Genomic DNA, 23,115 nt, shown 5'->3' with positions numbered 1-23,115 from the left:
TAAAATTTCCACATTTTTTAATGCACAAAAATTGAAAGGGATCAGCAAGCCACACTGACATACATACATAAAATATGCTTCATTTTTGTGTTCCTATAATATCTCCCCAGAGCAGATACCAAATTTTCTATGGGGCAACCAAATATCTATCTTTTCATATTCATATATCAATAAATACGTACCTAATGCTTCATACTGTTTTGAATAACCACATCTTTTGATTCTGTTAATGTACAACCTGAGTATTTCTGTCCAATCCTGTTCTGCGTAGATTCCCAAATTAAAGGAAGTTTGTCAACTCAAAGTGAAAAAAGAGCATAGCATTTTAAGCTAAGGCTGTTTTTCTATCCTGACCAGAAATTAATGCAAGAGACGCTTTAAGAAATATGACAAGTGATTCCAAACAAATACATTGTGTTCCAAAAGTTTACTCATAAGCTGTATTTTTCCCACAGGAAATGATTATCAGATGTCAAGCTAGCCTAGAAACATCTAATTAATCAATAATAGCCAAACCGTAGATAAAAATTAGCAGAAAATGCACTATAATCCTCAAAAAAATAATGAAATACTTAATATGAATGCTACATACTGGTACTCATAAAATAACTTTTAATGTAATTTCTCTAATTAAATTTATGCATAAACTCTGAAGGGAAATTTCAGCCACTTCTAAAGTTCCTAGAATCTGATAACAGTGATTCACTTCAAATTTTCTTTGCTTTAAGCATGCCGTTTAGCACCACTCTCCTTTACTAACTGGGATTAAATGACAATGTTTAACACACTTAGCAAAGGTCTGGCATGAAGGAAGCGCTATAGAAACCACATGGTTAGGAATGATTTGAGGCTCACATAACTGGGCAGCAATTTGAAGAAAAGGCAGAGGATGTGTGTACATCCATGAAAAAAGAATTACCTGAGAGAGTATTGTAGTCACTAAGGAGTTTCCCAATCTTCCTTTCTAGAAAACCTGGGTCTGAGGTCCCTGGAGCCCAGAACTAGGTGATGGAGTCAAAAGGTTAGTCCTTGATTACAGGCCTGGAGCAAAGGCTAACCAAGTCCACACTAGGTAAAGCAACCTTGTGACGCAAGTGACACCCAGAAAGCAGATGGAGAACAAGAACGGACTCCTAAGCATTTAAGCAGATGGAGCCAGCCCCTTCTGGAGGTAAAGGCTGAGGTGCTTTCCCAAGGAAGCAGGAGGGCACGGACACCAGGGCTGCACAGGCAGCCTTTTACAGCACATCTCTGCCTAGGTCTGTGGGCCAGGCTGTTAAAAGCACTGAATCAGTTTGTCAGTTGTGAAGACAAGGAAGAAATGGGCAGAGAATAGCAAGTGCTTGATCTTGTTGAAGAAGTAGAGGGAAGAATCATCACTGGATTAAGCCAGTGGTTCACAAACCTGAACAAACATCAGACTCTCTTGGGCGTGCCTTTAAAACGCAGCGTCCTAGGCCCCTATCTTTAAAGACTCTGATTGTATATATCTGAATTACGATAATTCAGGCAAATTTGGGAATTCATCAATAGTTAGTTCAACAGATCAACCCCTAGAGTAAAATTTAATTACAGAATATTATCAATTTATATCATCTCACAAAGTAACGTTGTGAAGCTGCTGGTTCAGAAAAACTACATACATAAATTACACAACCACACATTTTTGTACAATAAATAATACATGTAAATGTCTAAAAACATGTAAAGCTATAAATCCAAAGTAAGCGATAGTTTTTTCAAATATACAGGTTTGAAAAAAAATAGGTAAATGTGCTCTCAAGTTTTAGAATTTAAATGTAGAAATTATATCTGATATTGATACTACAAAGAAAACAAGACACTATTTTTTTATTTCAGAAAGTTCAAGTCTTTTCATCATAATTGAAGGAACTGCATGATCGATTAAACATTGTCAGCATTATTTTCCAAACTTCTCCATCAATTTTTTAAATGTAGCCATACACCTGAGTGTTTTGAATTATATAAACACATCCATTAGCAGTCTAAGACTCACCAACATTTATATTATGCTTCTTCAACAGAATCTGAGAGGAACCACTAGCAAAACAGGTTATAAGATTATTTGGATTTTATGATCAATTGGTTTGCTGAAATCTAAAATTAATAGAAGGAATTAGATCTTTGAATTTGTTTTTTAACAAATAAAATTCTGCATTGTGCTAATGTGCTTTTGCATATTATTTAGAAAATGGCTAGTAAGGCTTTACTGTAATGGTTAAAAAAAAAATCCTATTGTGCACCATGCAAGATGAAGAAAATAATGGTTTACAAACAACTGTTGAACAACTAAAGGAATCATGGTTTTTCCTTTCATTATGGACTTCTCAAAATCAAATATATTTTTGAGATTAAACTATATTAAGAGTTTATGGAAAATTACATCCCTAGCTTAAGAACTTAAAACATCTTTAGACTGAAAAAAAGAATGGGTGATTATAACTATAGTTTTTTAATCTGTTGCTTGGGGAAAAGTCTTAATTTATTGTTTCATTCTTTCTAATAGCTTTTCTTTGCTTGCTTACTGTAAAATAATGCATTGCTATTCTGAGGACAATTTCTGATTCAATTCCAATGCTCTCGTGTCTCCATGAGTTTTGGCATTGTTTACCAGCACCTGCGGGAAATCACATACAGGAACGTTAGTATTTTGTTTATTAACAATATCTATATTTATATTCATAGAAGCAAAGTATGCCAAAGGGCAGCAGGCAATTTCAAACTACCTAAGACAAACTGACTATGTGCAATATTTCAGTCATTTTTGCTGAAATAATTGTTCAAGCAAGCTAACATCAGAGATAAGCACAATTTATTCAAACGCTCAATTAGTAGAACACCAACATTTTGATTGTTACTACTGTCAGCACTGTATAAAATTAAAGGTTTTGTTTACAATACTGCCACCTCTAAGCCCTTACCCAAAAAGACCAATTTATGCATGGAACTGTCCAAATAACATTGTTTTCCTTTAAAACAGCAGCTTAGGATCAAAGCTCTAGGTTCTAAGCTCTATCAAGAACCTTCCCATGATTTTTACCAATTCCACAAATTAGAACATTTAATTTCTGTTGATCATTTGATTACTAAGACATTTTTTGGTTGTTCAATTTCAAACACTGTGAAGGGTCTGAGATTTTGCTCTACTTGCAAGCTAACAAGTTAGCCTGCCAAAGATCCACAGATACTGCCAAAACACATGGCACTCCTGGCTCAGAGGCAAAGATCTTTATTATTCATGGGACAGCAAAGGGCATGAGCATCAGCATATTTGCATCTGTTCCCCTTGCCCTCTAAGTTTCACAGGGATGACATGGATGGACGCATAGTTTCCCACTCACGCAATGGGTTGCGTGACAAGAGGGGAACCCTGCGCCTAGGAGACTTGAACCTTTTATAATTGGCAGTAAACATGCCTACCCTTTGCTCTGGACGGAGACACTTATCTTGGTCTCTCAAGGCTGTCACTACACAAACATCCTTGAAAAAATAGTCTGGAACAAAGGGCAGTGAGGCCCTCTGCTCACAGGATGTTTGGAAATGCAAGAGACCCATGGTGAACTGTCTCCCAACATTCATACAAGTTCTATCCTTTGGGTTTGCAATAGATTGTTTATAATGCCTTTCTCCCAGCATTGTTTTTGCTAGTATTTCTTTTCTTTAATACTGTATTTTTCACTGAAAGGAAAACAGTATTTCAAATGCTGTAGGTATTAAAAAAGCTTCTCATTAATTTTCATTATGTTTTTAAAATTGTTGGATTAAGTTATGAGAATCTTAGCCCAATACATGTTTTACATACTCTACCATTTAAAAAGAATTTTAGATATATACATATAGGTTTATATATTTAGATGCCAGAGCCATCCCATCACATGCATTTGAGAAAAGACAAGAAGAAGTAAAATAATTCTTCTGAAAATAATATGAACATCCTATTAAAGTCTGCTACTTCTAAACCTATTCTGTCTACCTGTTTGTCTCCACTGCAGTGGTAGTAAGAAATACCACAACCAGCACCTAGCACCTTTGGTCTTGTTCTACACAGCACATTAGGACAATGTATTTCCTACAGATTAAATCAGTGGTTCTCAACCAGGACCAACTACATCTCAGGTATTATTTGGCAAGTCTACAAGACATTTTTGGTGGTTATACATGGAGTGGAGGGAGGAGGACAGTGCTACTGGTATTTAGTGGTGAGAATGGTTAGGGATGCTGCTAAACATCCTACAAAACACAGGACAGCAACCCTCACCCTTCCTCCAACAAAGATCCAACGTGAACTATTGTGAATAAAATCAATGCCTTACATCAATGAGCTCGTAGTCATTTTTGGCATGTAAATGTCTCAGTAGGTACCAACGAGCAGTTGATACAATAGATTTGGGATACCCAGGCTGATACACCACTCTCTCCAAAAGTCGCCGTGTCTCTCTGCGAAAAAGACATTTACATTTAGTCCAAAGCATAAAATTAATATAAGATATTTCATAAACTAGTCTCACACACACATCATCTTTCTCATTCTTTTGCAGATGTGGTACTGATTACTTCATGAATTTTTTATTCATATAACAACAAAGGTAATAATAATGGTTAACATTTATTAAGTATTTATTATGTGCTAGGTACTATGCTAAGTGTTTTATATATACGGTCACATTTAATATTCACAACCATGTAAGGTAGGTTGCTGTTACTATTCTCGCTTTGCAGATAAGTAAACTAAGGCTTATCCAAATAGGACGAGGAAAAGGTCCCTATTTTAAGAGCACTTCCAAGTGCTCCTTTAATCCTTTTTGAAAATAGGCAAATAAATAAATAATACAAAGATAACATAGAGTTGAACAAGAAGAAATATTTAACATCTACACTAGAGGCTAAGTATATATCGTCAGGATTTTAGCATATGTATGTTCTCAAAGACATGTACAATATGTGAACCAATGTAATAACAGGCTGATTTACTGTTGTGTTCTAATTTTTCTTTCCTAATTTACTAACACCTATGACTCCAAAGACTTCTGGACTGGTAGAAACAATGTAAATAGTGGTAACTCAGAAATGCTGAATAGGAGGATCTTATAAGTAGCAACTGGTTTGAAGTAGGAGCTAAAGAACCTGTCTTGAAGATGCTTTTACATAGGAATCACATAGTAAGCACACTTTTCTTAGACTGTATGTTTATTTGTAAGGCTGATCTTCGGTGGTAATATAAGTTATGGGAGGTGCTAAAAGAGATTATGAGGAAAGAGGGTTAAGGCCCCTTAAGACACCCACACTGAGTGTCAGCAGAAAGACTTTATTAGGAAGTTTAAATTATACCTAAAACATTTCTCGGTGAAATCAGTCTCAAAAAAACGGCCAAAAGTTTATTAAATAAATATTAATAAATGGTACTGAAATTGCTGATTAGCCATAGCTCTTAATTTTTCCTTCAGCCCTATTTTGTGATGTTGATGTGTGACCTTTGCCACATATTTATATGTATTAAGCTCTATGACTACACAATACCTATTCTGTTTTAATAATGTATGCTCCAAAACCACTGTTTTACTTACAGTTGCTTTGTGTTAGAGTGGGTATTATTCTCAGAATTTTAAAACATTCTTGCCTGTTTTATCATCCATATGACCCAATATTTTCTTCAAATTTATTTCTGACCCTATCCCCACCCTCCAATAAAAAGATTGCTAGAATTTTTATATTTTAACCTGAGAAGCTTTTGGATTTTCTAGATATAAAAACCAGATTATGTATAATATGTCTCTGCATTGTCAATATTCATTACTCTTTTCATAGTTTACTGCCCTGCAGAACTTATGTCAATGTAGCCTTGAACTTGGATCCTTTGGTTTTATTTGTTTCTAGAATCCACATGACACTGTTGGCTTATCCTAAGACAGTTAAGAGCAAAAACTCCAAGGCCTTCTTCACTTGGAATGCTGCCACATCAAATCTTTCATATTCTATATCTGTGTGCCAAGTTATTTTTTGTTGTTGTTGTTGAGGAAGATTTGCCCTGAGCTAACATCTGTGGCCAATCTTCCTCCTTTTTTTTTTGCTTGAGGAAGATTTGCCCTGAGCTAACATCTGTGCCAATCTTCTATTTTCTATGTGGGTCGCCACCATAGCATTGCCGCCAATGAGTGGTGTAGGTCCATGCCCAGAAACCAAATCCAGGCCGCCAAAGTGGAGTATGCCAAACTAGGCTGTGGGGCGAGCCCCCTAAGTTACTTTTTTTTGAACAAATCTAAGAGTTTATTTTCTTCCTTATTGGCTTACTAGAACCAGCCTTTCCAAAGTAGATACAAATATATGAATAATGCCAAAGTTTGTTAAACTAATTCTAAATCTTCGTGTCCTAAAAGGACTGAAAGTGAAGAAACATTTCCAAGAACAAAAATAAACAAAGATTCTTCATACCTTGCCCCCATTTTGCGGTTGAATTGTAACAAAGCTTGTAAAAAGACAGCTAGTGGACAAAAGCAAAGTTTCAAGGCCTCCGTTGTGGCTTCTTGAACCAAGGATGGCCAGTGATTATTGGAAATATTAGCCTATAAAAATGAGACAAATATTAAATCAAAGCTTTTGACAAGTTTACTTTTAAAGAATGCAATTCAAGAGTGCCTACTTGTCCAAGTCGCCATGTAAATGCTACAGGGAGCATAATTCTACAGAATGATTCAGATTTGATTCCTGCCCTTAAGGAGCTAGAAAATAAGGCAGACTGGGATAAATGAAGGTTTCAAAGAGAAGATATCATTTAAAAAACACTAAAATATTTGTTAAAAGAAAATGCACTATTCTATTATATAGATGAATAAAATCTATCACTTACTAAGCTTCTGGTTACCAAATATACAAACTCAATGTAACATGATTCCTTAACTAGTAGTGATAAATATAAAATTCCACATTTCCAAAATCATCTAAGGAGAGAGGAAAGGCTGAAATGAAATATTTTAATCAAATGCCAATATAGAAAAAAGGTGCAAAGCAGATCAGATATGAAGAAATTGAATCAAATTCATCAATACCAAAAACTTTTTTAAGAATTTCACTTTATGGGGAAAATGTTAAAGTATCTATACATTACTTAGGTTGCAAACTTTAGTTTCTTATAATATGCATTGACTGGGAAATAACATAGACAAGTATTTCCTAAGAAACAGTAACTGAAAATAAAATGGTGAACACTCTACTGAATTATGTAGGAAGAAAAAAATGCACTTAAAATCTTCCATTAAAGACCTCAAATTGTAACCAAGATTTCGTAATTACAGGTACCTAGAATACACATTTTAATAAAACCAATATAATAAGTCAATATATAGTTCATTTCAAACACTGAATTATAAAAAAATATATTAGAGCAATAAACTCTGAGTGGATCACAGGCAACAGTAATTTGTGTAATCAAGGAAGAAGAAGCTATAAAGATAATAAATTTTAACACAGAGAATGGAGGTTGTGAGGCATCTCCTATAAAGAGGGGAGCATCTGGCAAAGAAAATTAGGCAAAGCCCATACTAACAAAATTATTCCTAATATATTTTTTAAAACCAATAACACAAAACTCTCACTGGTTGCTTTTATAATGCACTCTCTAAATTCCAAGAATTCATATAATGTGTTCTGTAAAGCTACTCCAAAGATTATTATACAAGGAAAAAGTTTCTATATGTAACTGGTATATTAAACAAGGTGATTAGAATGTACTTATTTTTGTCTCCCATTATGTCTTTAAATTGTATTATATAAAGGAGACTTTTCCCCTGTTCCTGGATATAAATTATAGTGGGCTCCACAACTCTTACATCCATTTTTCTTACATTTATTCACAGTCTTAATTAGAATGTCTTTTTTTTTTTTTTTTTAAAGATTGGCACCTGAGCTAACAATTTGCCAATCTCTCTCTTTTTTTTTTTTCTCCCCAAATCCCCACCAGTAGATAGTTGTATACTTTTAGCTGTGGGTCCTTCTAGTTGTGGCATGTGGGACACCACCTCAACATGGCCTGATGAGTGGTGCCATGTCCGCGCCCAGGATCGGAACCGGTGAAACCCTGGGCCGTCGAAGCGGAGGGTGCGAACTTAACCACTTGGCCCCGGGGCCAGGCCCTGTCCTCTTCGTTTTAATGCTTCAGTCTTCACTCAAAGGTACTATTTGCACCCCACTCCCATCTCCCACCTAGGGTATAGTTACAGGGAACAGCAGATAGGTTGTTCCTCCTCCCAACACTCCCACCTTTTCTTGCTAAATGTAGTTTCAGGCCTCTACTGAAATACCAAAAGTTTGTATTTGGTGCCATTGTAAGCAGATGTCTATTGCTCTGGGCTTGAGAATTATTTAAAACTCTTTTACTGATCCAGATTTCCCTGGCTTTATCAGAGTCACCCAACTGCAAGGGACCAGTTATGTAATCAGTGCTATTCTCCAAAGCTTCTTTTATATCTTTCTAGGTACCAATAAGCACACATACCTGCACACACAGGATGTATTTTGAAATATATGTTCTTAAAAATATATATCACAGATACATACACTCTAATAGGATATCATAACACTGTTCCACAGTTTGTCTCCCAAGACTTTATCTTGAAGAATTTTCCACACTAGCACATATGACTTCTATATTCTGATACCTAAGTTCATATCAGAAAACTTATGTCAAGTCAAAAATTACCAGAAATTCCTCTTGCATAATGTCAAATTGAACTGAGAAATGACTGAAATGTTAATTACTGACAGCTTTGTCACAGATGAGTAGCTGGGTTAATTCTAACTTAAATCATGAAGAAACAAAAATGTATATTCTGCCATAATTCAACTTTTAAAATTGCAATCTTTTTTTCCCCAAATATTGACAATGTTCCACTGGAGTCTAGGGTTTACATCACTCTTATATCCATCAAAAGCCTAAATATAAAGTCTATGAAGAGGCTACACTAGAAGGCAATGAAATAATAGGAACTCAATAGAATATCACTATGTAAAAAGTTTTCATCTTAAAGAAAAATAAAAGAATCAGTTTTTCATGATTATAACTATAACATGATCTTACCATGCAGACTTCTAACGCAAGCAGGGCTAGTCTCAACAGACTTGAGAGCTTCCCACTCCAACTGCCCTGTTGGGATGCTACTTGTAGACTCTTCCTATAACACATCTCCGCAGCACCCATCATCCCTTGGGACTGATATATATGTGCCAGCCACTGAAGAACAGAAAGAGAGAAGAACCCAGAGGATTTTAATTTAGTATACAGTCTAGCACTCTACTGCCAACAAATTCAATAAACTTTGATGAAGCCAAATTTTTTACTTAATTATTGGTACCTTTGTGCCAAAAAACCCCACAAAAATCACAGGTCAAGAAAGGCTAGCCATCTTGCCCATTCTATTAGCAACAGCTTCCTAACCAAACCTAGTCTGAAGTCTTAAGGTCTCCCCAAGTGGCAAATGAGAAACAAAATCAAAATGCAATGTGAAAACAGATGTATCATGTAAATACTAACCAAAAGAAAGTTTGTATAGCTGTATTAACATCCAACAAACAAGATTTTAAGACAAGAAATAGTAAGAGATAAAGGGGGCTGTTTCATCATGATCAAAGAGTCAATTCAACAATACCCCTACATTTGTATGCACCTCATAACACAGAATTTATGAAGCAAAAGTTGACACAAATTAAAGGAGAAATAGACAAGCCCAGCATCAAAGTTGGAAATTTTAACACACCTATCTTGGCAATGATAAAAGAAAGAGACAAAAAAATCATTAAGGATACAGAAGTTTTAAACAAGCTTGACTTAAATGACATATTTAGAAGACTATACTCAATAACTGCAGAACACACATTCTTTGCCAACACACGTGCAACATTTACCAAATCTAACCATATGCTGGGTCATGAAGTCTGAACACATTTCAAAGAACTGAGACACAAAGTCTATTCTGACTAAGTGGAATTAAACTAGAAATCAGTAACAGAAAGATAACTAAAAAATCCTCCCCCGCAATATTGGAAATTTTGCAACCTGTTTCAGAAAAAACATTACAAAGAATTCCCAACAAAAATCATAAAAGATTTTCAAATGAATGACATGGAAGCACTATATAAAGTCTTGTAGGGTGCATATATTCAAGAAAGATGGAAAATCTATGATATAAGTTTCTACCTCAAGAAGCTAGGGGAAAAAAATAAACCCAAAGAAAGAAAAGAAAAGAACACGGAGAAGAAATCAATAACACATAAGAACATATAAAAAGAAAATCAAAACAAAAAATTGGGGGGCTGGCCCCATGGCCTAGTGGTTAAGTTTAGTGCACTCCACTTTGGAGGCCTGGGTTCGGTTCCCAGGCACGGACCTACATGGCTCAGCAGTGGCCATGCTGTGGTGGAAACTCACATACAAAATAGAGAAAGACCGGCACCAGATGTTAGCTCAGGGCAAATCCTCCTCAAGCAAAAAGAGGAAGATCAGCAACAGGTGTTAACTCAGGGAGAATCTTCCTCAGGGAAAAAAAAAAAGTTGGTTCTTTGGGAAGTTAATAAAATTGCTGTTTATCAAGAAAAAAACTAGAAAATAAAAATTACCAATAAAAGAATGAAAAAGGTAAAATCATTACAGATTTTATAAACATTAAAAAGAAGCTATCGTGAAATTTGAAATTGAGATGTGCTGGACAAATTCCCTTCAACTTACTAATGCTAACAGGAAATCTTAATAAGCCTATTTAATCTGTAATTTTTTTAAAAAACTTTGCAATAAAGAAAATTCTTGGCCTGAACGGCTTCAATGGTAAATTCTTCCAAACATTAAAGAAATAAATGTCACTCTTAGACAAACTCTTTCAGAAAATAAAGAAAAAGGGAATTACAACATGGACAACAAAACCTAAAAAGGACTTTATGAGAAGGAAACATTACAGGCCAATCTCTCTTATGAATATAGGCACAAAAATTCTAAACAAAGATATTAACAAATTGACTCCAGTAATATGTTAAAAAAATACATCATGACTTCTAAGAATGCAAGGTTGGTTTAACATTTGAAAATCAATGCAATCCACCACATTAACAGAATAAAGAAAAAGAACCATTCTAATAGATGCCTGCTCAACAAAATCTGGTAAAACTCAACAGCCATTCAAGATACAAAACAAACAAACCTCTCTTGACAAACTGAATAGAGAACTTTCTTAATCAGATAAATATATCTACAAAAACCTACAGCAAACATCATTTTTAATTATGAAACGGTAAATGTTTTGTACCTGGGGTAGAGAATAAGACAAGAATGTTCACTTATCACCACTTCTATTTAACATTATATTCAAGGTTCTAAACAGTGCAATACAGCAAGAAAAAAATTAACATAAAAATATTGAAAAGCCAAAGTAAAAGTTTATTATTCACAAATGACATAATTGTGTATGTAGAAAATCCAAAACCATTTCAAAAGAATAAGTGAATTTAGCAAGGTTGCTGGAGAGTCAATTTATAAAAATCAACTACATTTCTAAATGTTTGGAGCTAACATACAGAAAAAAATGCCACTTGCAATAGAACAGAAAATATCAACTAACTAGAAATAAATTTAACACAAAAATGTTCAGAGACCTCTATGTTGAAAATTGTAAAACTGCTGAAATTTAGAATTTAAATAATTTGAGGAATATACCACATTTGTGAATAGAGAAACAGTAGTATTACTTTGTCAATTCTCCCCAAATTAAACTACAGATGCATGCATTTCCAATCAAGATCCCAGCAGGACTTTTGTGTGTGTTGGGGTGGCGGGGGGAGGGAGAGGAAATGTTTGTATCTTGACAGAGGTAGTTGTTAAAAAGGTACACACTTATGTAAGAACATAATGAGTGGTATTTTTAAGATGTTTATACTCTGTGTAAAACACACACGTTACCTCTTGAGACTTTACCTACTACATAATTTATCCTTTAATTTTTCCCTTTTAGTTTGACAAGGTATTTTTTCCCCTTGATATAGAATATGAGATCATCAATATCCAGTTGACCTTAGAATTAAAGTACCTTAACTCTCACGTGCCAAACTTACTCTAAGAGAGAAAAAGAAGCACTATCTTTCTTTAAGGATTACAGTAAAAAGGAGGCTTAGCTTGCATAATCCAATTTATGCCATTATAATGATAATCTTTTCAAGCAGGGACATCAAAAAGTTGATAAAATGCAAGATCAAAATAAGGAACAAATTGTAGTAAAATAAGCTTCTGTAAAATCTATACCCAAAAGCCCCTGTGATACTCTCTCTGGAGCACAGAGGGAACTATAACAAATTGAATAAAGTAGTTGTGTGCTTTTTGTATTTTAATATCAATAAGAATAAAGTACATAAAGATCATTATGTATTTGCCATTGTGGATGACCAGAGGGAGCTAAGAGGGCGGAGTCTTGATTCAGACATCAACCCCGAAAATAACCTTCTAAAAGCACTAAGTACCCATTAAAATCTTGGATATGGGGCACCCGTACAGTAGCTAAAGAAAAGCTACATACATCCCCTCTAAAGGTAGCGTTAAACACCATTATGGGAACCGTATTATAAAACGTTTGTAACACTTCTTTAGCTCTCTTATATCAACCCCAGGTAAAAGACAGTATTTTCAACAGTGTTTTAAATTGAGGAAATTATAATCAACAGTAAAGCTCTGAGGCAGTACAGCAGCAGATCCTAGATTAGCGTTCAATTTCCTTAGTTCCTCTAATCACAGTACACTTTAAAGCTTGAAAATGAGACATATATGCTGAGTTTAAAGGCAAGAGAAATATAAACGGGGCATACCCCTGACCTCATCTAATATTGGAGTATTTTAACTCAGGACTCGCGTAAGGAGAGAACTTACCTGCCACGCTGGAACGGAGGGCGAGTTGGACATGACTGTTTTCTGCACTTCTTCAAGAACAGCGTCCGGGAGAGGCTTTCGTGACTGCAGGAGCCGTTTACACTGAACTTGTCTCAACAGCAAGATAACAGCTGGCTGATCAGGGTTACTTTTTAACTTCTAAAAATTAAACCCCAAATAGAAATACATCAAATAGGTTCTTAAACGTTAAATGTAAAAGTCAATTAAGCTATTCTCCATGTTGGAAAAAAAATCTGAATTTAACCTTTTCTTACTAAAAGATAAGCAACTGCAAAAGTAAAATATATAAAACACTGAACATCTTGGAATATCAAACTCTACATTCAAACAAACTTTAAAATTGCTAACACTATTATTATTGTTCATGTCATTTATTTTAGATTTAGTATGCCCCTTTGACTTGGTTTATTCTCAGGTGACACACTGAAAAATTTAGGTTCTGATTTCAGTAAGTAGCTGAACTAAGAAAATATAAAATTAACAGTGAAGGCTAACACCACTCCGTACTGGAAGAAGCTATACTATCTAAGAAGGAAAGAGCTATACATGTTTCCTTTCTCAGACTCTTACCAAAGATACTCATTGCATGCCCTCCCTCCAGGCACAGACACCTTACACTTTGGGAGTAAGAGAAAGACCCGTTTACCCATTTCTTTAAGCTACTATTTATACCCTAAAACACATAAAAAATACATAAATGTATATGTAGCTCCTTCTCTCTCTCTCTCTCTATATATATATACATATATGGAAGAAGTTAAGGGAAGTTCTCTAAACAAGTCCTTCCACTATTGTTTTAAATATTTCTTTATTGCTTGTCCCTCAATAACATACTTCTCTATTTTTTATCAATTAGGTCATAGTCTTAAATGTATTATTTCTAAAATGTATGTGATTGCTTTCTTCTACGAATTGGAACAATAAAATGACAAGGAAAGCTCCCTAAAAGTATCCCTTATTCTGTCAGAGAGAACACAGCAACTGTCAATTTCTCTTTGCTAAACACTCACACTGTATAATCTTAACCTGTCTTGAACTTAAATGGAATTTCTTAAAAAAGAAAATTTACTACTCTACTTTTTAGAAAATTCAAGGACCAAAGGGATCTTCAAAGATTCATTCTTTTGTCTCTGTAAAATTTATATTGATCTTTCAAAAAACATTTCTAGAAACACAGCACAATCTCCCTGGTAAGCATTTATGAAGAAAGATCTTTTCAGGAAAAGTGATGTTTAAAATTACTTTTATCCATTTAACTATTTCTGAGTAGGTTTATGAAACTGATTCATTCATTCAATAACTATTTATTGAGCCCTTACTATGTGCTAGGCAAGGCGCTAAGAATTTACTCACAGAGCCTACAATTCAGGTATGTAAAAACTGACTACTGAGTAGTTCCAGTCACCCACTTAACAAACTCCACAATCATTCTGTTGGGTTCAGAACTTTGGAAAAATGCAAGGATGCTGGAAAACATAGCATTCTGAAGGGAGTAACCAGAAATCAAAGGAAAATACCGCCTCCATAATGGTATCCAAAAAAGAGGCCTACTAAGTCCTTAAGTCCTAGAGTCAGACAAACATAAGCTCAAGTGGCAACTCTACCAATTCCTGGCTCTGAGCTCTTATCCAAATTACTAATCTTCTCTAAGCCGTAGTTTTCTCATTTGTAAAATGGGAGTAATAATAAATATCTGTGTGATACAATTGTTGTGACGTTCAAATACAAACTGCTAAATGTACTGACTGGCTTATAGTAAGTATACAAGAAACGCTGGGTATTATCATCACCACCACCACCACCACCACTGCCATATGCTCTTTAAACAACATGCACTCTATTTTTGAAGTTATTATCCAAGTAGGATAAGAATCCCTGAATCTCAATGCTCAGCTCCTAACAGTACCTTTGTACAGAGGGCTTCGGCTTCAGATAGCCTTCCTGTGTCGATCAGACCAGTGACAGCTTGGGAGAGAGACCACTTTTCAAGAGATTGGTTGTAATTTTCAAGGAATTTTTTGTCCTTAACTGTAAACAAAAAATGTCAGTTACTTTCTTCTACAATTTATAATGTATCCTCAGAGGACTAATTAGTTGCCAGGAAGTATTATTATTAGACTTATCAGGCATATACAATTTTTAAAACTTACATATACCACTGGAATACCACAGACTATCCTGACATGAGACAGGTTTCTGAAAAGTTTCATGGTAGGAATATTTGTGGTTGAATAACTTAAGACTTTATATACTGTGACTTATATAAAAAAATCACTACATCTGGGGGCTGACTCGATGGCATAATGGTTAAGTTCACACACTCTACTTTGGCAGCCCAGGGTTCGTGGATTTGGATCCTGGGCACAGACCTAGCACTGCTCATCAAGCCATGCTGTGGTGGTATCTTATATACAAAATAGAGGAAGATGAGCACAGATGTTAGCTCAGGGCCAATCTTCCTCACACACACACACACACACACACAAAATCACTACATCTGCAGTAAAACTGAAAATAACTCACTGAAAAAAATTAAATATTGTGATATAATTGACATACAATAAATTGAACATATTGAAACTATACAGTGTGATGACTTTTGACATAAGTATACATCTGTGAACTATCAATATAATTATCAATTATAATCAAGATAGTGAACATACCCATCATCATGAAAAGTTTCCTCCTACCCCTTTGGAATCACTACTGTCCCCAACCTACCTCTCCTCCTACTCTCTGTCCCCAGGAAAGCACTAATCATTTTCAGTCACAATAGATCAGTCTCCATTTTCTAAAACTTCATATAAATAGAACCATACAGTATAAACTCTTTGATATCTTCCACAGCTGTTAACATGATAAATTACATTCACTTTCAAATGTTAAAGCAACCCTGAATTCCTAGGATAAACCCCACTTGATCATGACGTATTATATTTTTTATGTGTTATGGGATCTGAATTGCTAAAGCTCTGCTATGAATTTCTGCATCCGTGGTTCGGTAGTTTTCTTGTAATGTCTGTGTCTGGTTTTGGTATCAGGGCAATGCTGGGTTCCTAGAAGAAGTTAGGAAGTGTTATCACCTTTTCAATTTTCTGGACAAGTTTGTATAGAACTGCTATTATTTCTTACTTAAATGTTTGGTAGAATTTATGAGTGAAGCCATCTGATCATTGAGTTTTCTTTGCAGGAAGATTTTAACTAAAAATTTAGTGTCATTAATAGATATAAAGCTATTTAGTTAATATATTTCTTTTTAAGTGAGCTTTGTGTCTCTTAAGGAATTTGTCCCTTTTATTTAAGTTGCCAAATTTAATGGTGTAAAGTTGTCCATGAGATTCTCTTATTAGCCTTTTAATAGCTATAGTGATATATCCTCTTTCAATCCTGACACTGGTACTCTGGATTTTTTTTTCCTGATGTCTGGCAAGAGGTTTATCAATTTTATTGATTTTCTCCAAGAACTAGTTTTTGCTTTTGTTGCTTTTCTGTTTTCTATTTCATAGCTCTCTACTCTTTATTATTTTTTTTCTTCTATTGATTTTGGTTTAATTTCTTGCTCCTTTTTCTAGTTTTCTAAGGTAGAAATTGAGATGATCGATTTTAAGCCTTTCTTATTTCCTATGTAAACATTCAAAGTTACAAATTTCCCTATAGGCAGTGCTTTAGTGACATTGTAGAATTTTGATATGCTTTTTCATTTTCATTTAGTTCAAAATATTTTCTAATTTTCCTTCTGACTTATTCTTTGACCTGGATTATTTAGAAGTATGTTATTTAGTTTCCAAATATTTGGGAATTTTTCAGATATTTTTCTGTTATTGATTTTTAATTTAACTCCATTGTATTAAGATAACATACTCTGTATGATTTGAATCCTTTTAAATTCATTTAGAGCTGTTTTATACCCATAATATGATATATATGGGTAAATGTTCTCCGTGCACCTGACAACACTATGCATTCTGCTGTTGTTAGGGAAAGTGTTTTACAAATGTCAATTAGGTCAAGTTAGTTGACAGTTTTGTTTAAGTCTTTATTATATCTTTACTGATTTTCTGTCCAATTGTTCTATTAATTACCAAGAGTGTTGAGTCTCTAACAATCATTGCAGATGTCTCTCTCTCCTTTTCAATTCTGTAAGTTTTTGCTTCATACATTTTTCCATAATTTCATTTTTTATACCTATTTTATTATGAAATACAACACAGATTTTATGTGTTTTGAAGCTCTGTTACTCAGTGCCTAAATATTTAGTATTGTTGTATCCTCTTGATAAATTGATTGTACCCTCATCACTGGCAATATTCTTTGCTCTAATATCTAATTTGTCTGAATTTAACATGGCCATTCTAGCTTTCTTTTGATTAGTGTTGGCATGGTATATCTTTTTCTATCCTTTTACTTTTTGGGCTATTTTTGTCTTTACATTTAAATATAGATTTATATTTGTGTATGTTTCTTTTAGATAGTATATAGTTCACTCTTGCCTTTTTAACCAATCTGACAATCTCTGCCTTTTACCCAGAGTATTTAGACCATTTATATTTAACTTGATTACTGATATGGCTGGGTTTAACTCTGACGTGTTGTTATTTGTTTTCTATTTGTTTTATCTATTCTTTGTTCCCTTTTCCTCCTCTTTTGGATTATTTTTTAATGATCCTATTTTATCTACTTTGTGGCTTATCAGCTATAACTATTTTTTCAGTGTCTACTTTAACATTTAGAGTATTCCTCTTTAACCTGCACAGTCTACCATTAAGTAATATTATACCACTTCACTTCTAGTATAAAAACTTTACAATAGAATACTTCTATTTTCCCCTCCTGGCCTTTGTGCTATTGTTGTCACGTGAGCTTTAAACAGTCAATTACATTTTGAAGAGATTTCTATCATGTGTCATTTGTGGGTCTGTTTCTATTCAGTGATTTTTCTCCTTATTGTGGGTGGTACCTTTCCGCTTCTCTGCATACCTATTAAGTTTTAACTGGATACCAGACATTGTGAATTTTACCTTGTTGAATGCTGGATATTTTTGTATTCCTATAACGTTCCTGAGCTTTGTTTTATATGCAGTTGAGCTTCTCGAAAATGATTTGATATTTTCAAGGCTTGTTTTTAAGCTTTGCTAGATGAGCCCCTAACAGCCTTTACTGTAGAGCTAATTATGCCCACTACCTTTTGGCAATAGCCCTCTGAGTACTTTATCCTGAATTCATCATGTATAAAATACTTTTTTAAACTTACTTGAAGCAGAAACAGCAGATAACAGTGCCAAATATAAATCCATCCTCTTCGGCTGAGTGTTGTTCACTAGAGCCAGTTTATCGTCAGCATGACAGGCTGCCATTAGCCCAGCCCAGACAGCAGGATCACCTAAACAAAGGAAATATAGTTAGCAGGCTTGTCAACAGCAACATGCTGCTGAAAAACTACCAAAATGAGAGCAAGAGTTTATAAATAGCAAAATAATAAAATAAATAGGGTCTCCAGAAAAATTCCATTTTCTTAAAGAAAAACTAATTTATACTTGTTTTCAGAAGACACACCAGTACATTCATCCTTCAAGATTTGCCGTTTTTCCCAAAAACATCAGAACATGAGAAATATCCTATTAAGTTCTTCTTCCATGGCTGGTTAGCTCAGTTACCTACAGTACTGTACTACTGTGGAAAGGTCAATTTTTTGTTTGTTTGTTTTTTTGAGGAAGATTAGCCCTGAGCTAACTACTGCCAATTCTCCTCTTTTTGCTGAGGAAGACTGGCCCTGAGCTAACATCCATGCCCATCTTCCGCCACTTTTTATACGTGGGATGCCTACCACAGCATGGCTTTTGCCAAGCGGTGCCATGTCTGCACCCGGGATCCGAACCAGCGAACCCCGGGCCGCCAAGCAGCAGAACGTGCGAACTTAACTGCTGAGCCACTGGGCCAGCCCCTGGAAAGGTCAATCATATTCACTTTCATTGGACACCCAGGACAAGTGTCAAATAGACACTCATGTTCATCACTCAGTCCCTGTATTAAAGGCTCAGTCATAGGAAAAGCAAGATAACATAATTTCTCAATTCTTAAGAAAAGTATAAGCCAAAGGAAAGCTCAAGACAACTCCATTTTACCTATGTTCTTACAGCCAAGCATGAAAGTCATTTTATCATGCCAAGTGAAGCAATTATGTGATTTTATATCCCCTCATTCATTTGCTCTTTCCTTCCTTCCTTCATGCCCTGATAGCAGCTTCAGGGGAGGGAGAAAAGCCTGCAAGCAATGGGCTGAGGAGATAACAATAGAGCTTATGAGTATAGACTCCTCTTTTTTTTTTGAGGAAGAATAGCCCTGAGCTAACTGCTGCCAACCCTCCTCTTTTCACTGAGGAAGACTGGCCCTGAGGTAACATCCACACCCGTCTTCCACTACTTTATATGTGGGACGCCTACCACAGCATGGCTTGCCAAGTGGTGTCACAGTCTGCACCCGGTATCCAAACCGGCGAACACCAGGCCGCCGAAGTGGAATGTGCGCAGTTAACCACTGCACCTCTGGGCCGGCCCCTATAGACTCCTCTTTTTTAGAAAGTGAGTTGTGAAAACAAAAAGCTGGAAGAGGATTAGGAACTTAGAAGGGCTTTTCAACTTGTTTGGTCTTTTATTTTATAAATCATATTTTGCAGGTTAATATTTGCATGGTTAATATTTTAGTCCTGCTACCATTAAAAAACAAATGGATAATTTTAAAATGCCACAAAGGGTGTTAGCTAACAATATAGTCATTTAAACACACATTTTTAGTTTTATATTTTTGTCTTATCTAACTGCCCCATCCAATATATGTCTCCTATCAAATGCCTGAAATACATATCTATTTCACTTATGGATGGTCAGTATTACTGCTAATAGTACAAGAATCATTAGAGATCTTATGCAGATCAAAAATGTTTACAAAAAAATTAAATACATACCTCCATATTACAAAATAATTTCTGCCCTAGATAATGACTACCTTATTTTAAATAACATAAGACATAATCAAATTCCAGAATAAGGAAATGAGGACCATTCCCTAGAATTGATGATAAGATCTGATTACTGTATAATGAAAGGCACGTGATTGAGTCTTAGATCTGGGTTTTAGGTCTAACAATGTCACTCATTAACTGTGTGGCAGCTTTTCCTTTGGGACTCACATTTTATAAAACAAGGCAACTGAGGGGCCGGCCCCGTGGACAACTGGTTAAGTTCGAGCGCTCTGCTGCGGCGGCCCAGGGTTTCGCTGGTTCGGATCCTGGGCACGGATGTGGCACCACTCATCAGGCTACATTGAGGCAGCATCCCATGTGCCACAACTAGAAGGACCCACAACTGAAATATACAACTATGTACTGGGGGGATTTGGGGAGAAAAAGCAGACAGAAAAAAACCAAAAAAACACAGCAACTGAACTAGATGATGGCTCAGGTGCCATTAGGTCTAAAATCACATAATTCCAATTGAAGTGGACTCAAGTTCTGAATATTGACTTATTTCTGAGATTAAGTGAAATATTCCTCTAGAGGTCTTAGAGTATGCTATAGTTTAGATTTCGGGAGAGGGGATGGACATTAGCTGGCAGCAATTTTTTCTGTCACAACTCAAAAGAACTGCTGTTTTCATTAACTCTTCCATGGATAATCAGCAACTTGAATTCTCCACAGAACAAAGTGATAATATAAATATATATATAAACTACAAACCTAAAATTTTTTAAATACTGTCTGCTAAAAACACTTTTTAATATCATAGAAGCACTAATCTAGCAGAAATTGGATTTCTTTCCAATCAGTTCTAAATTCTTGAGATTATTTTTAAATTTCTGAAACAATTCCTTAGAATACCATCTATCAAAACTGTACTTTGTTCAGCTAAAGATCTGCAAGGACTAGGTGTACAGCTACTGCACATGACTACAATTACACTCATTTTCACTGGACTCCAAGGACAAGTCTCAAACAGGCACTCATTTTTACCCCTCAGTTCCTGTTTTAAGCATCTTATATGACGACCCTGCCTCCTTGAGTATGTATGTCTCCAGAATACATGGGAAAGTCAGAGAAGAGTATTAGAGAAGACCTTATCTGGGCAATCTCACCTTTCTAAAGTTCATGCCACTTACACAATTAAAGGCTAACAGATCCTCTATCATTCTAGATCCACAGTAAGAATTCTTCAGAGTAATTCTATCTAATACTCGCTTAAGAACACCTTTAAGAATCAGAAACTTACTCAATGTATAACATAGACAAACCCAAATGTTTAGGGCCTCTTTTTGTTCCGATCATTTCAAAAATGAAAGAAAGAATAAATAGGATATTGGTTTGTTTACTTGTTTCATAAAACAATCTCTAAAATGTTAGATATTTTGTAGTTTACTTAGGATCTTTACAATTTATTGTGAAGATAACATTGAACTTATTCTTTGTACAATTTGTTTTCCAACAGCCCTGGCCAAAAGCAATAGCATTCTTATTTAACAAATGTTCGAAGTGCTCTGGGGGAATAAAATGTCTAATCCTATATCTCATATTAAAAATAATATTATGTAGGGGGCCAGCCCAGTGGCGCAGTGGTTAAGTTCGCACATTCCACTTTGGCAGTCCAGGGTTCACCGGTTTGGATCCCAGGTACGGACATGGCAACACCTGGCAAGCCATGCTGCGGCAGGCGTCCCACATATAAAGTAGAGGAAGATGGGCACGGATGTTAGCTCAGGGCCAGTCTTCCTCAGCAGAAAAAGAGGAGGGCTGGCAGCAGATGTTAGCTCAGGGCTAATATTCCTAAAAAAAATATGATGTAGAGGCCGACCTGGTGGCATAGTGGTTAAGTTCACACACTCTGCTTCAGGTTTGCAGGTTCAGATCCTGGGCACAGACTGACACACCTCTCATTAAGCCATGCTGTGGCAGCATCCCATATACAAAATAGAGGAAGACTAGCACAGATGTTACCTCAAGCACAATCTTTCTCAAGCAAAAAGAGGAAGATTGCCAACACATGTTAGCTCAGGGCCAATCTTCCTCACCAAAAAAAAAGGTAAAAATACCCCTAATAATTCTATTTTGCTATACATTCCAGTTCTCTAAGGCATTTCTTCCGTAGTGTTAATAGAAGTATGCTGATGCAGTCATACACAGTTCTTCAGTACCTTTTGTGATCAGTGGCATATATATGACACAGTGGGTTAGAACTAAGAAGAGCTAGTTCAGGTGAGGCCAGCACCTTGCATTTCTAACAGCTACCACAGAAGATCAATCTCCACTCTTCAAGCTAACTACACATAAAAATAACTACATATGTTTATTAAATAATTTAGTGGCTATAGGTAAACCTCATTAAACCAGACTGACGGAAAAACAATAAAACTACTTCCTGAAAATACATAATTCAGATTTTTCAATAACGGGTAATAAAGTATCTTTAAGCAGATATTCCTTTGAGCCTACTTCAATAATTGATTATCTCTTAATTATCAGTAGCCAAATGCAGATAATCAAATAATATGCAAAATCTTAAAATATTTTCTTAAAATTTCTTTGTCTTATTTCATAAAAATACAAACTTTGCTCCTATAAGCCACAAATGCAAGATGGACAGAATCCTAATTAATGAAATGGATTATACTATATTCACCTGGAGAAAGGAGAGCTGCCTTCTGAATGGTCTTTAGTGCAATATTTTTTTCATCTTCTGCTGAACTGCTTCCCATAGCCAACTGATTTACTGCAGTGTACAGTAATGCCTTCTACAGAAGAGAAGAGAAGAACGTTACCAGTTCAGCTCCCTAACTTTCAAAGTGACTAAAAGTAGGACTGTATTGGATATAATGTGGCCTCCAAGCCTAGGAAGAAAAATTATTCTTTCATCAATAGTATTCTTTAACAAGGAGAACATTTCCTTTATACTGGGGCATACTAACCTTTCCATGATTTGAGTCCAGAATATGAGCCACATTTCCTGCTACAGCACCTCCCTATATAATAGAAAATAATTGATTATTCGGATGAATGAATAAACTTTCACAAAAGAGTAAAAACTAAGAATGACAAAATATTTCCATTAAATCACTTGAAAAGTTCAGTTTTATCACATTCATAACTTCTAAACTCTTTAAGTATCAACTTATTATGACTGCTTTAAAAGACC

The 23,115-nt window shown here is 35.2% G+C and overlaps 1 protein-coding gene across 4 annotated transcripts in view; it reads right to left on the bottom strand.

The window, feature by feature from the left end:
* The window catches only part of SKIC3 (SKI3 subunit of superkiller complex), a 76,907-nt gene continuing 53,792 nt past the window's right edge, over positions 1 to 23,115 (bottom strand). For all 4 annotated transcript variants that reach the window (XM_001918332.6, XM_005599554.4, XM_070233301.1 and 1 more), the window contains 9 exons: positions 22,889 to 22,942; positions 22,603 to 22,714; positions 18,189 to 18,317; positions 14,841 to 14,962; positions 12,914 to 13,072; positions 9,092 to 9,244; positions 6,451 to 6,581; positions 4,335 to 4,458; positions 1 to 2,638 (listed from right to left, as the gene is read on the bottom strand). In XM_001918332.6, the coding sequence (XP_001918367.3) occupies positions 2,564 to 2,638; positions 4,335 to 4,458; positions 6,451 to 6,581; positions 9,092 to 9,244; positions 12,914 to 13,072; positions 14,841 to 14,962; positions 18,189 to 18,317; positions 22,603 to 22,714; positions 22,889 to 22,942 (1,059 nt within the window). In that variant the 3' untranslated portion in view covers positions 1 to 2,563. The remainder of the gene's footprint in view (positions 2,639 to 4,334; positions 4,459 to 6,450; positions 6,582 to 9,091; positions 9,245 to 12,913; positions 13,073 to 14,840; positions 14,963 to 18,188; positions 18,318 to 22,602; positions 22,715 to 22,888; positions 22,943 to 23,115) is intronic.

The sequence above is a fragment of the Equus caballus genome, chromosome 14 (assembly GCF_041296265.1).
Source record: "Equus caballus isolate H_3958 breed thoroughbred chromosome 14, TB-T2T, whole genome shotgun sequence".
Classification (NCBI taxonomy): Eukaryota; Metazoa; Chordata; class Mammalia; order Perissodactyla; family Equidae; genus Equus; species Equus caballus.
Note: the sequence above shows the minus strand (reverse complement) of the source record. Positions and strands in the feature narration are given on the sequence as shown.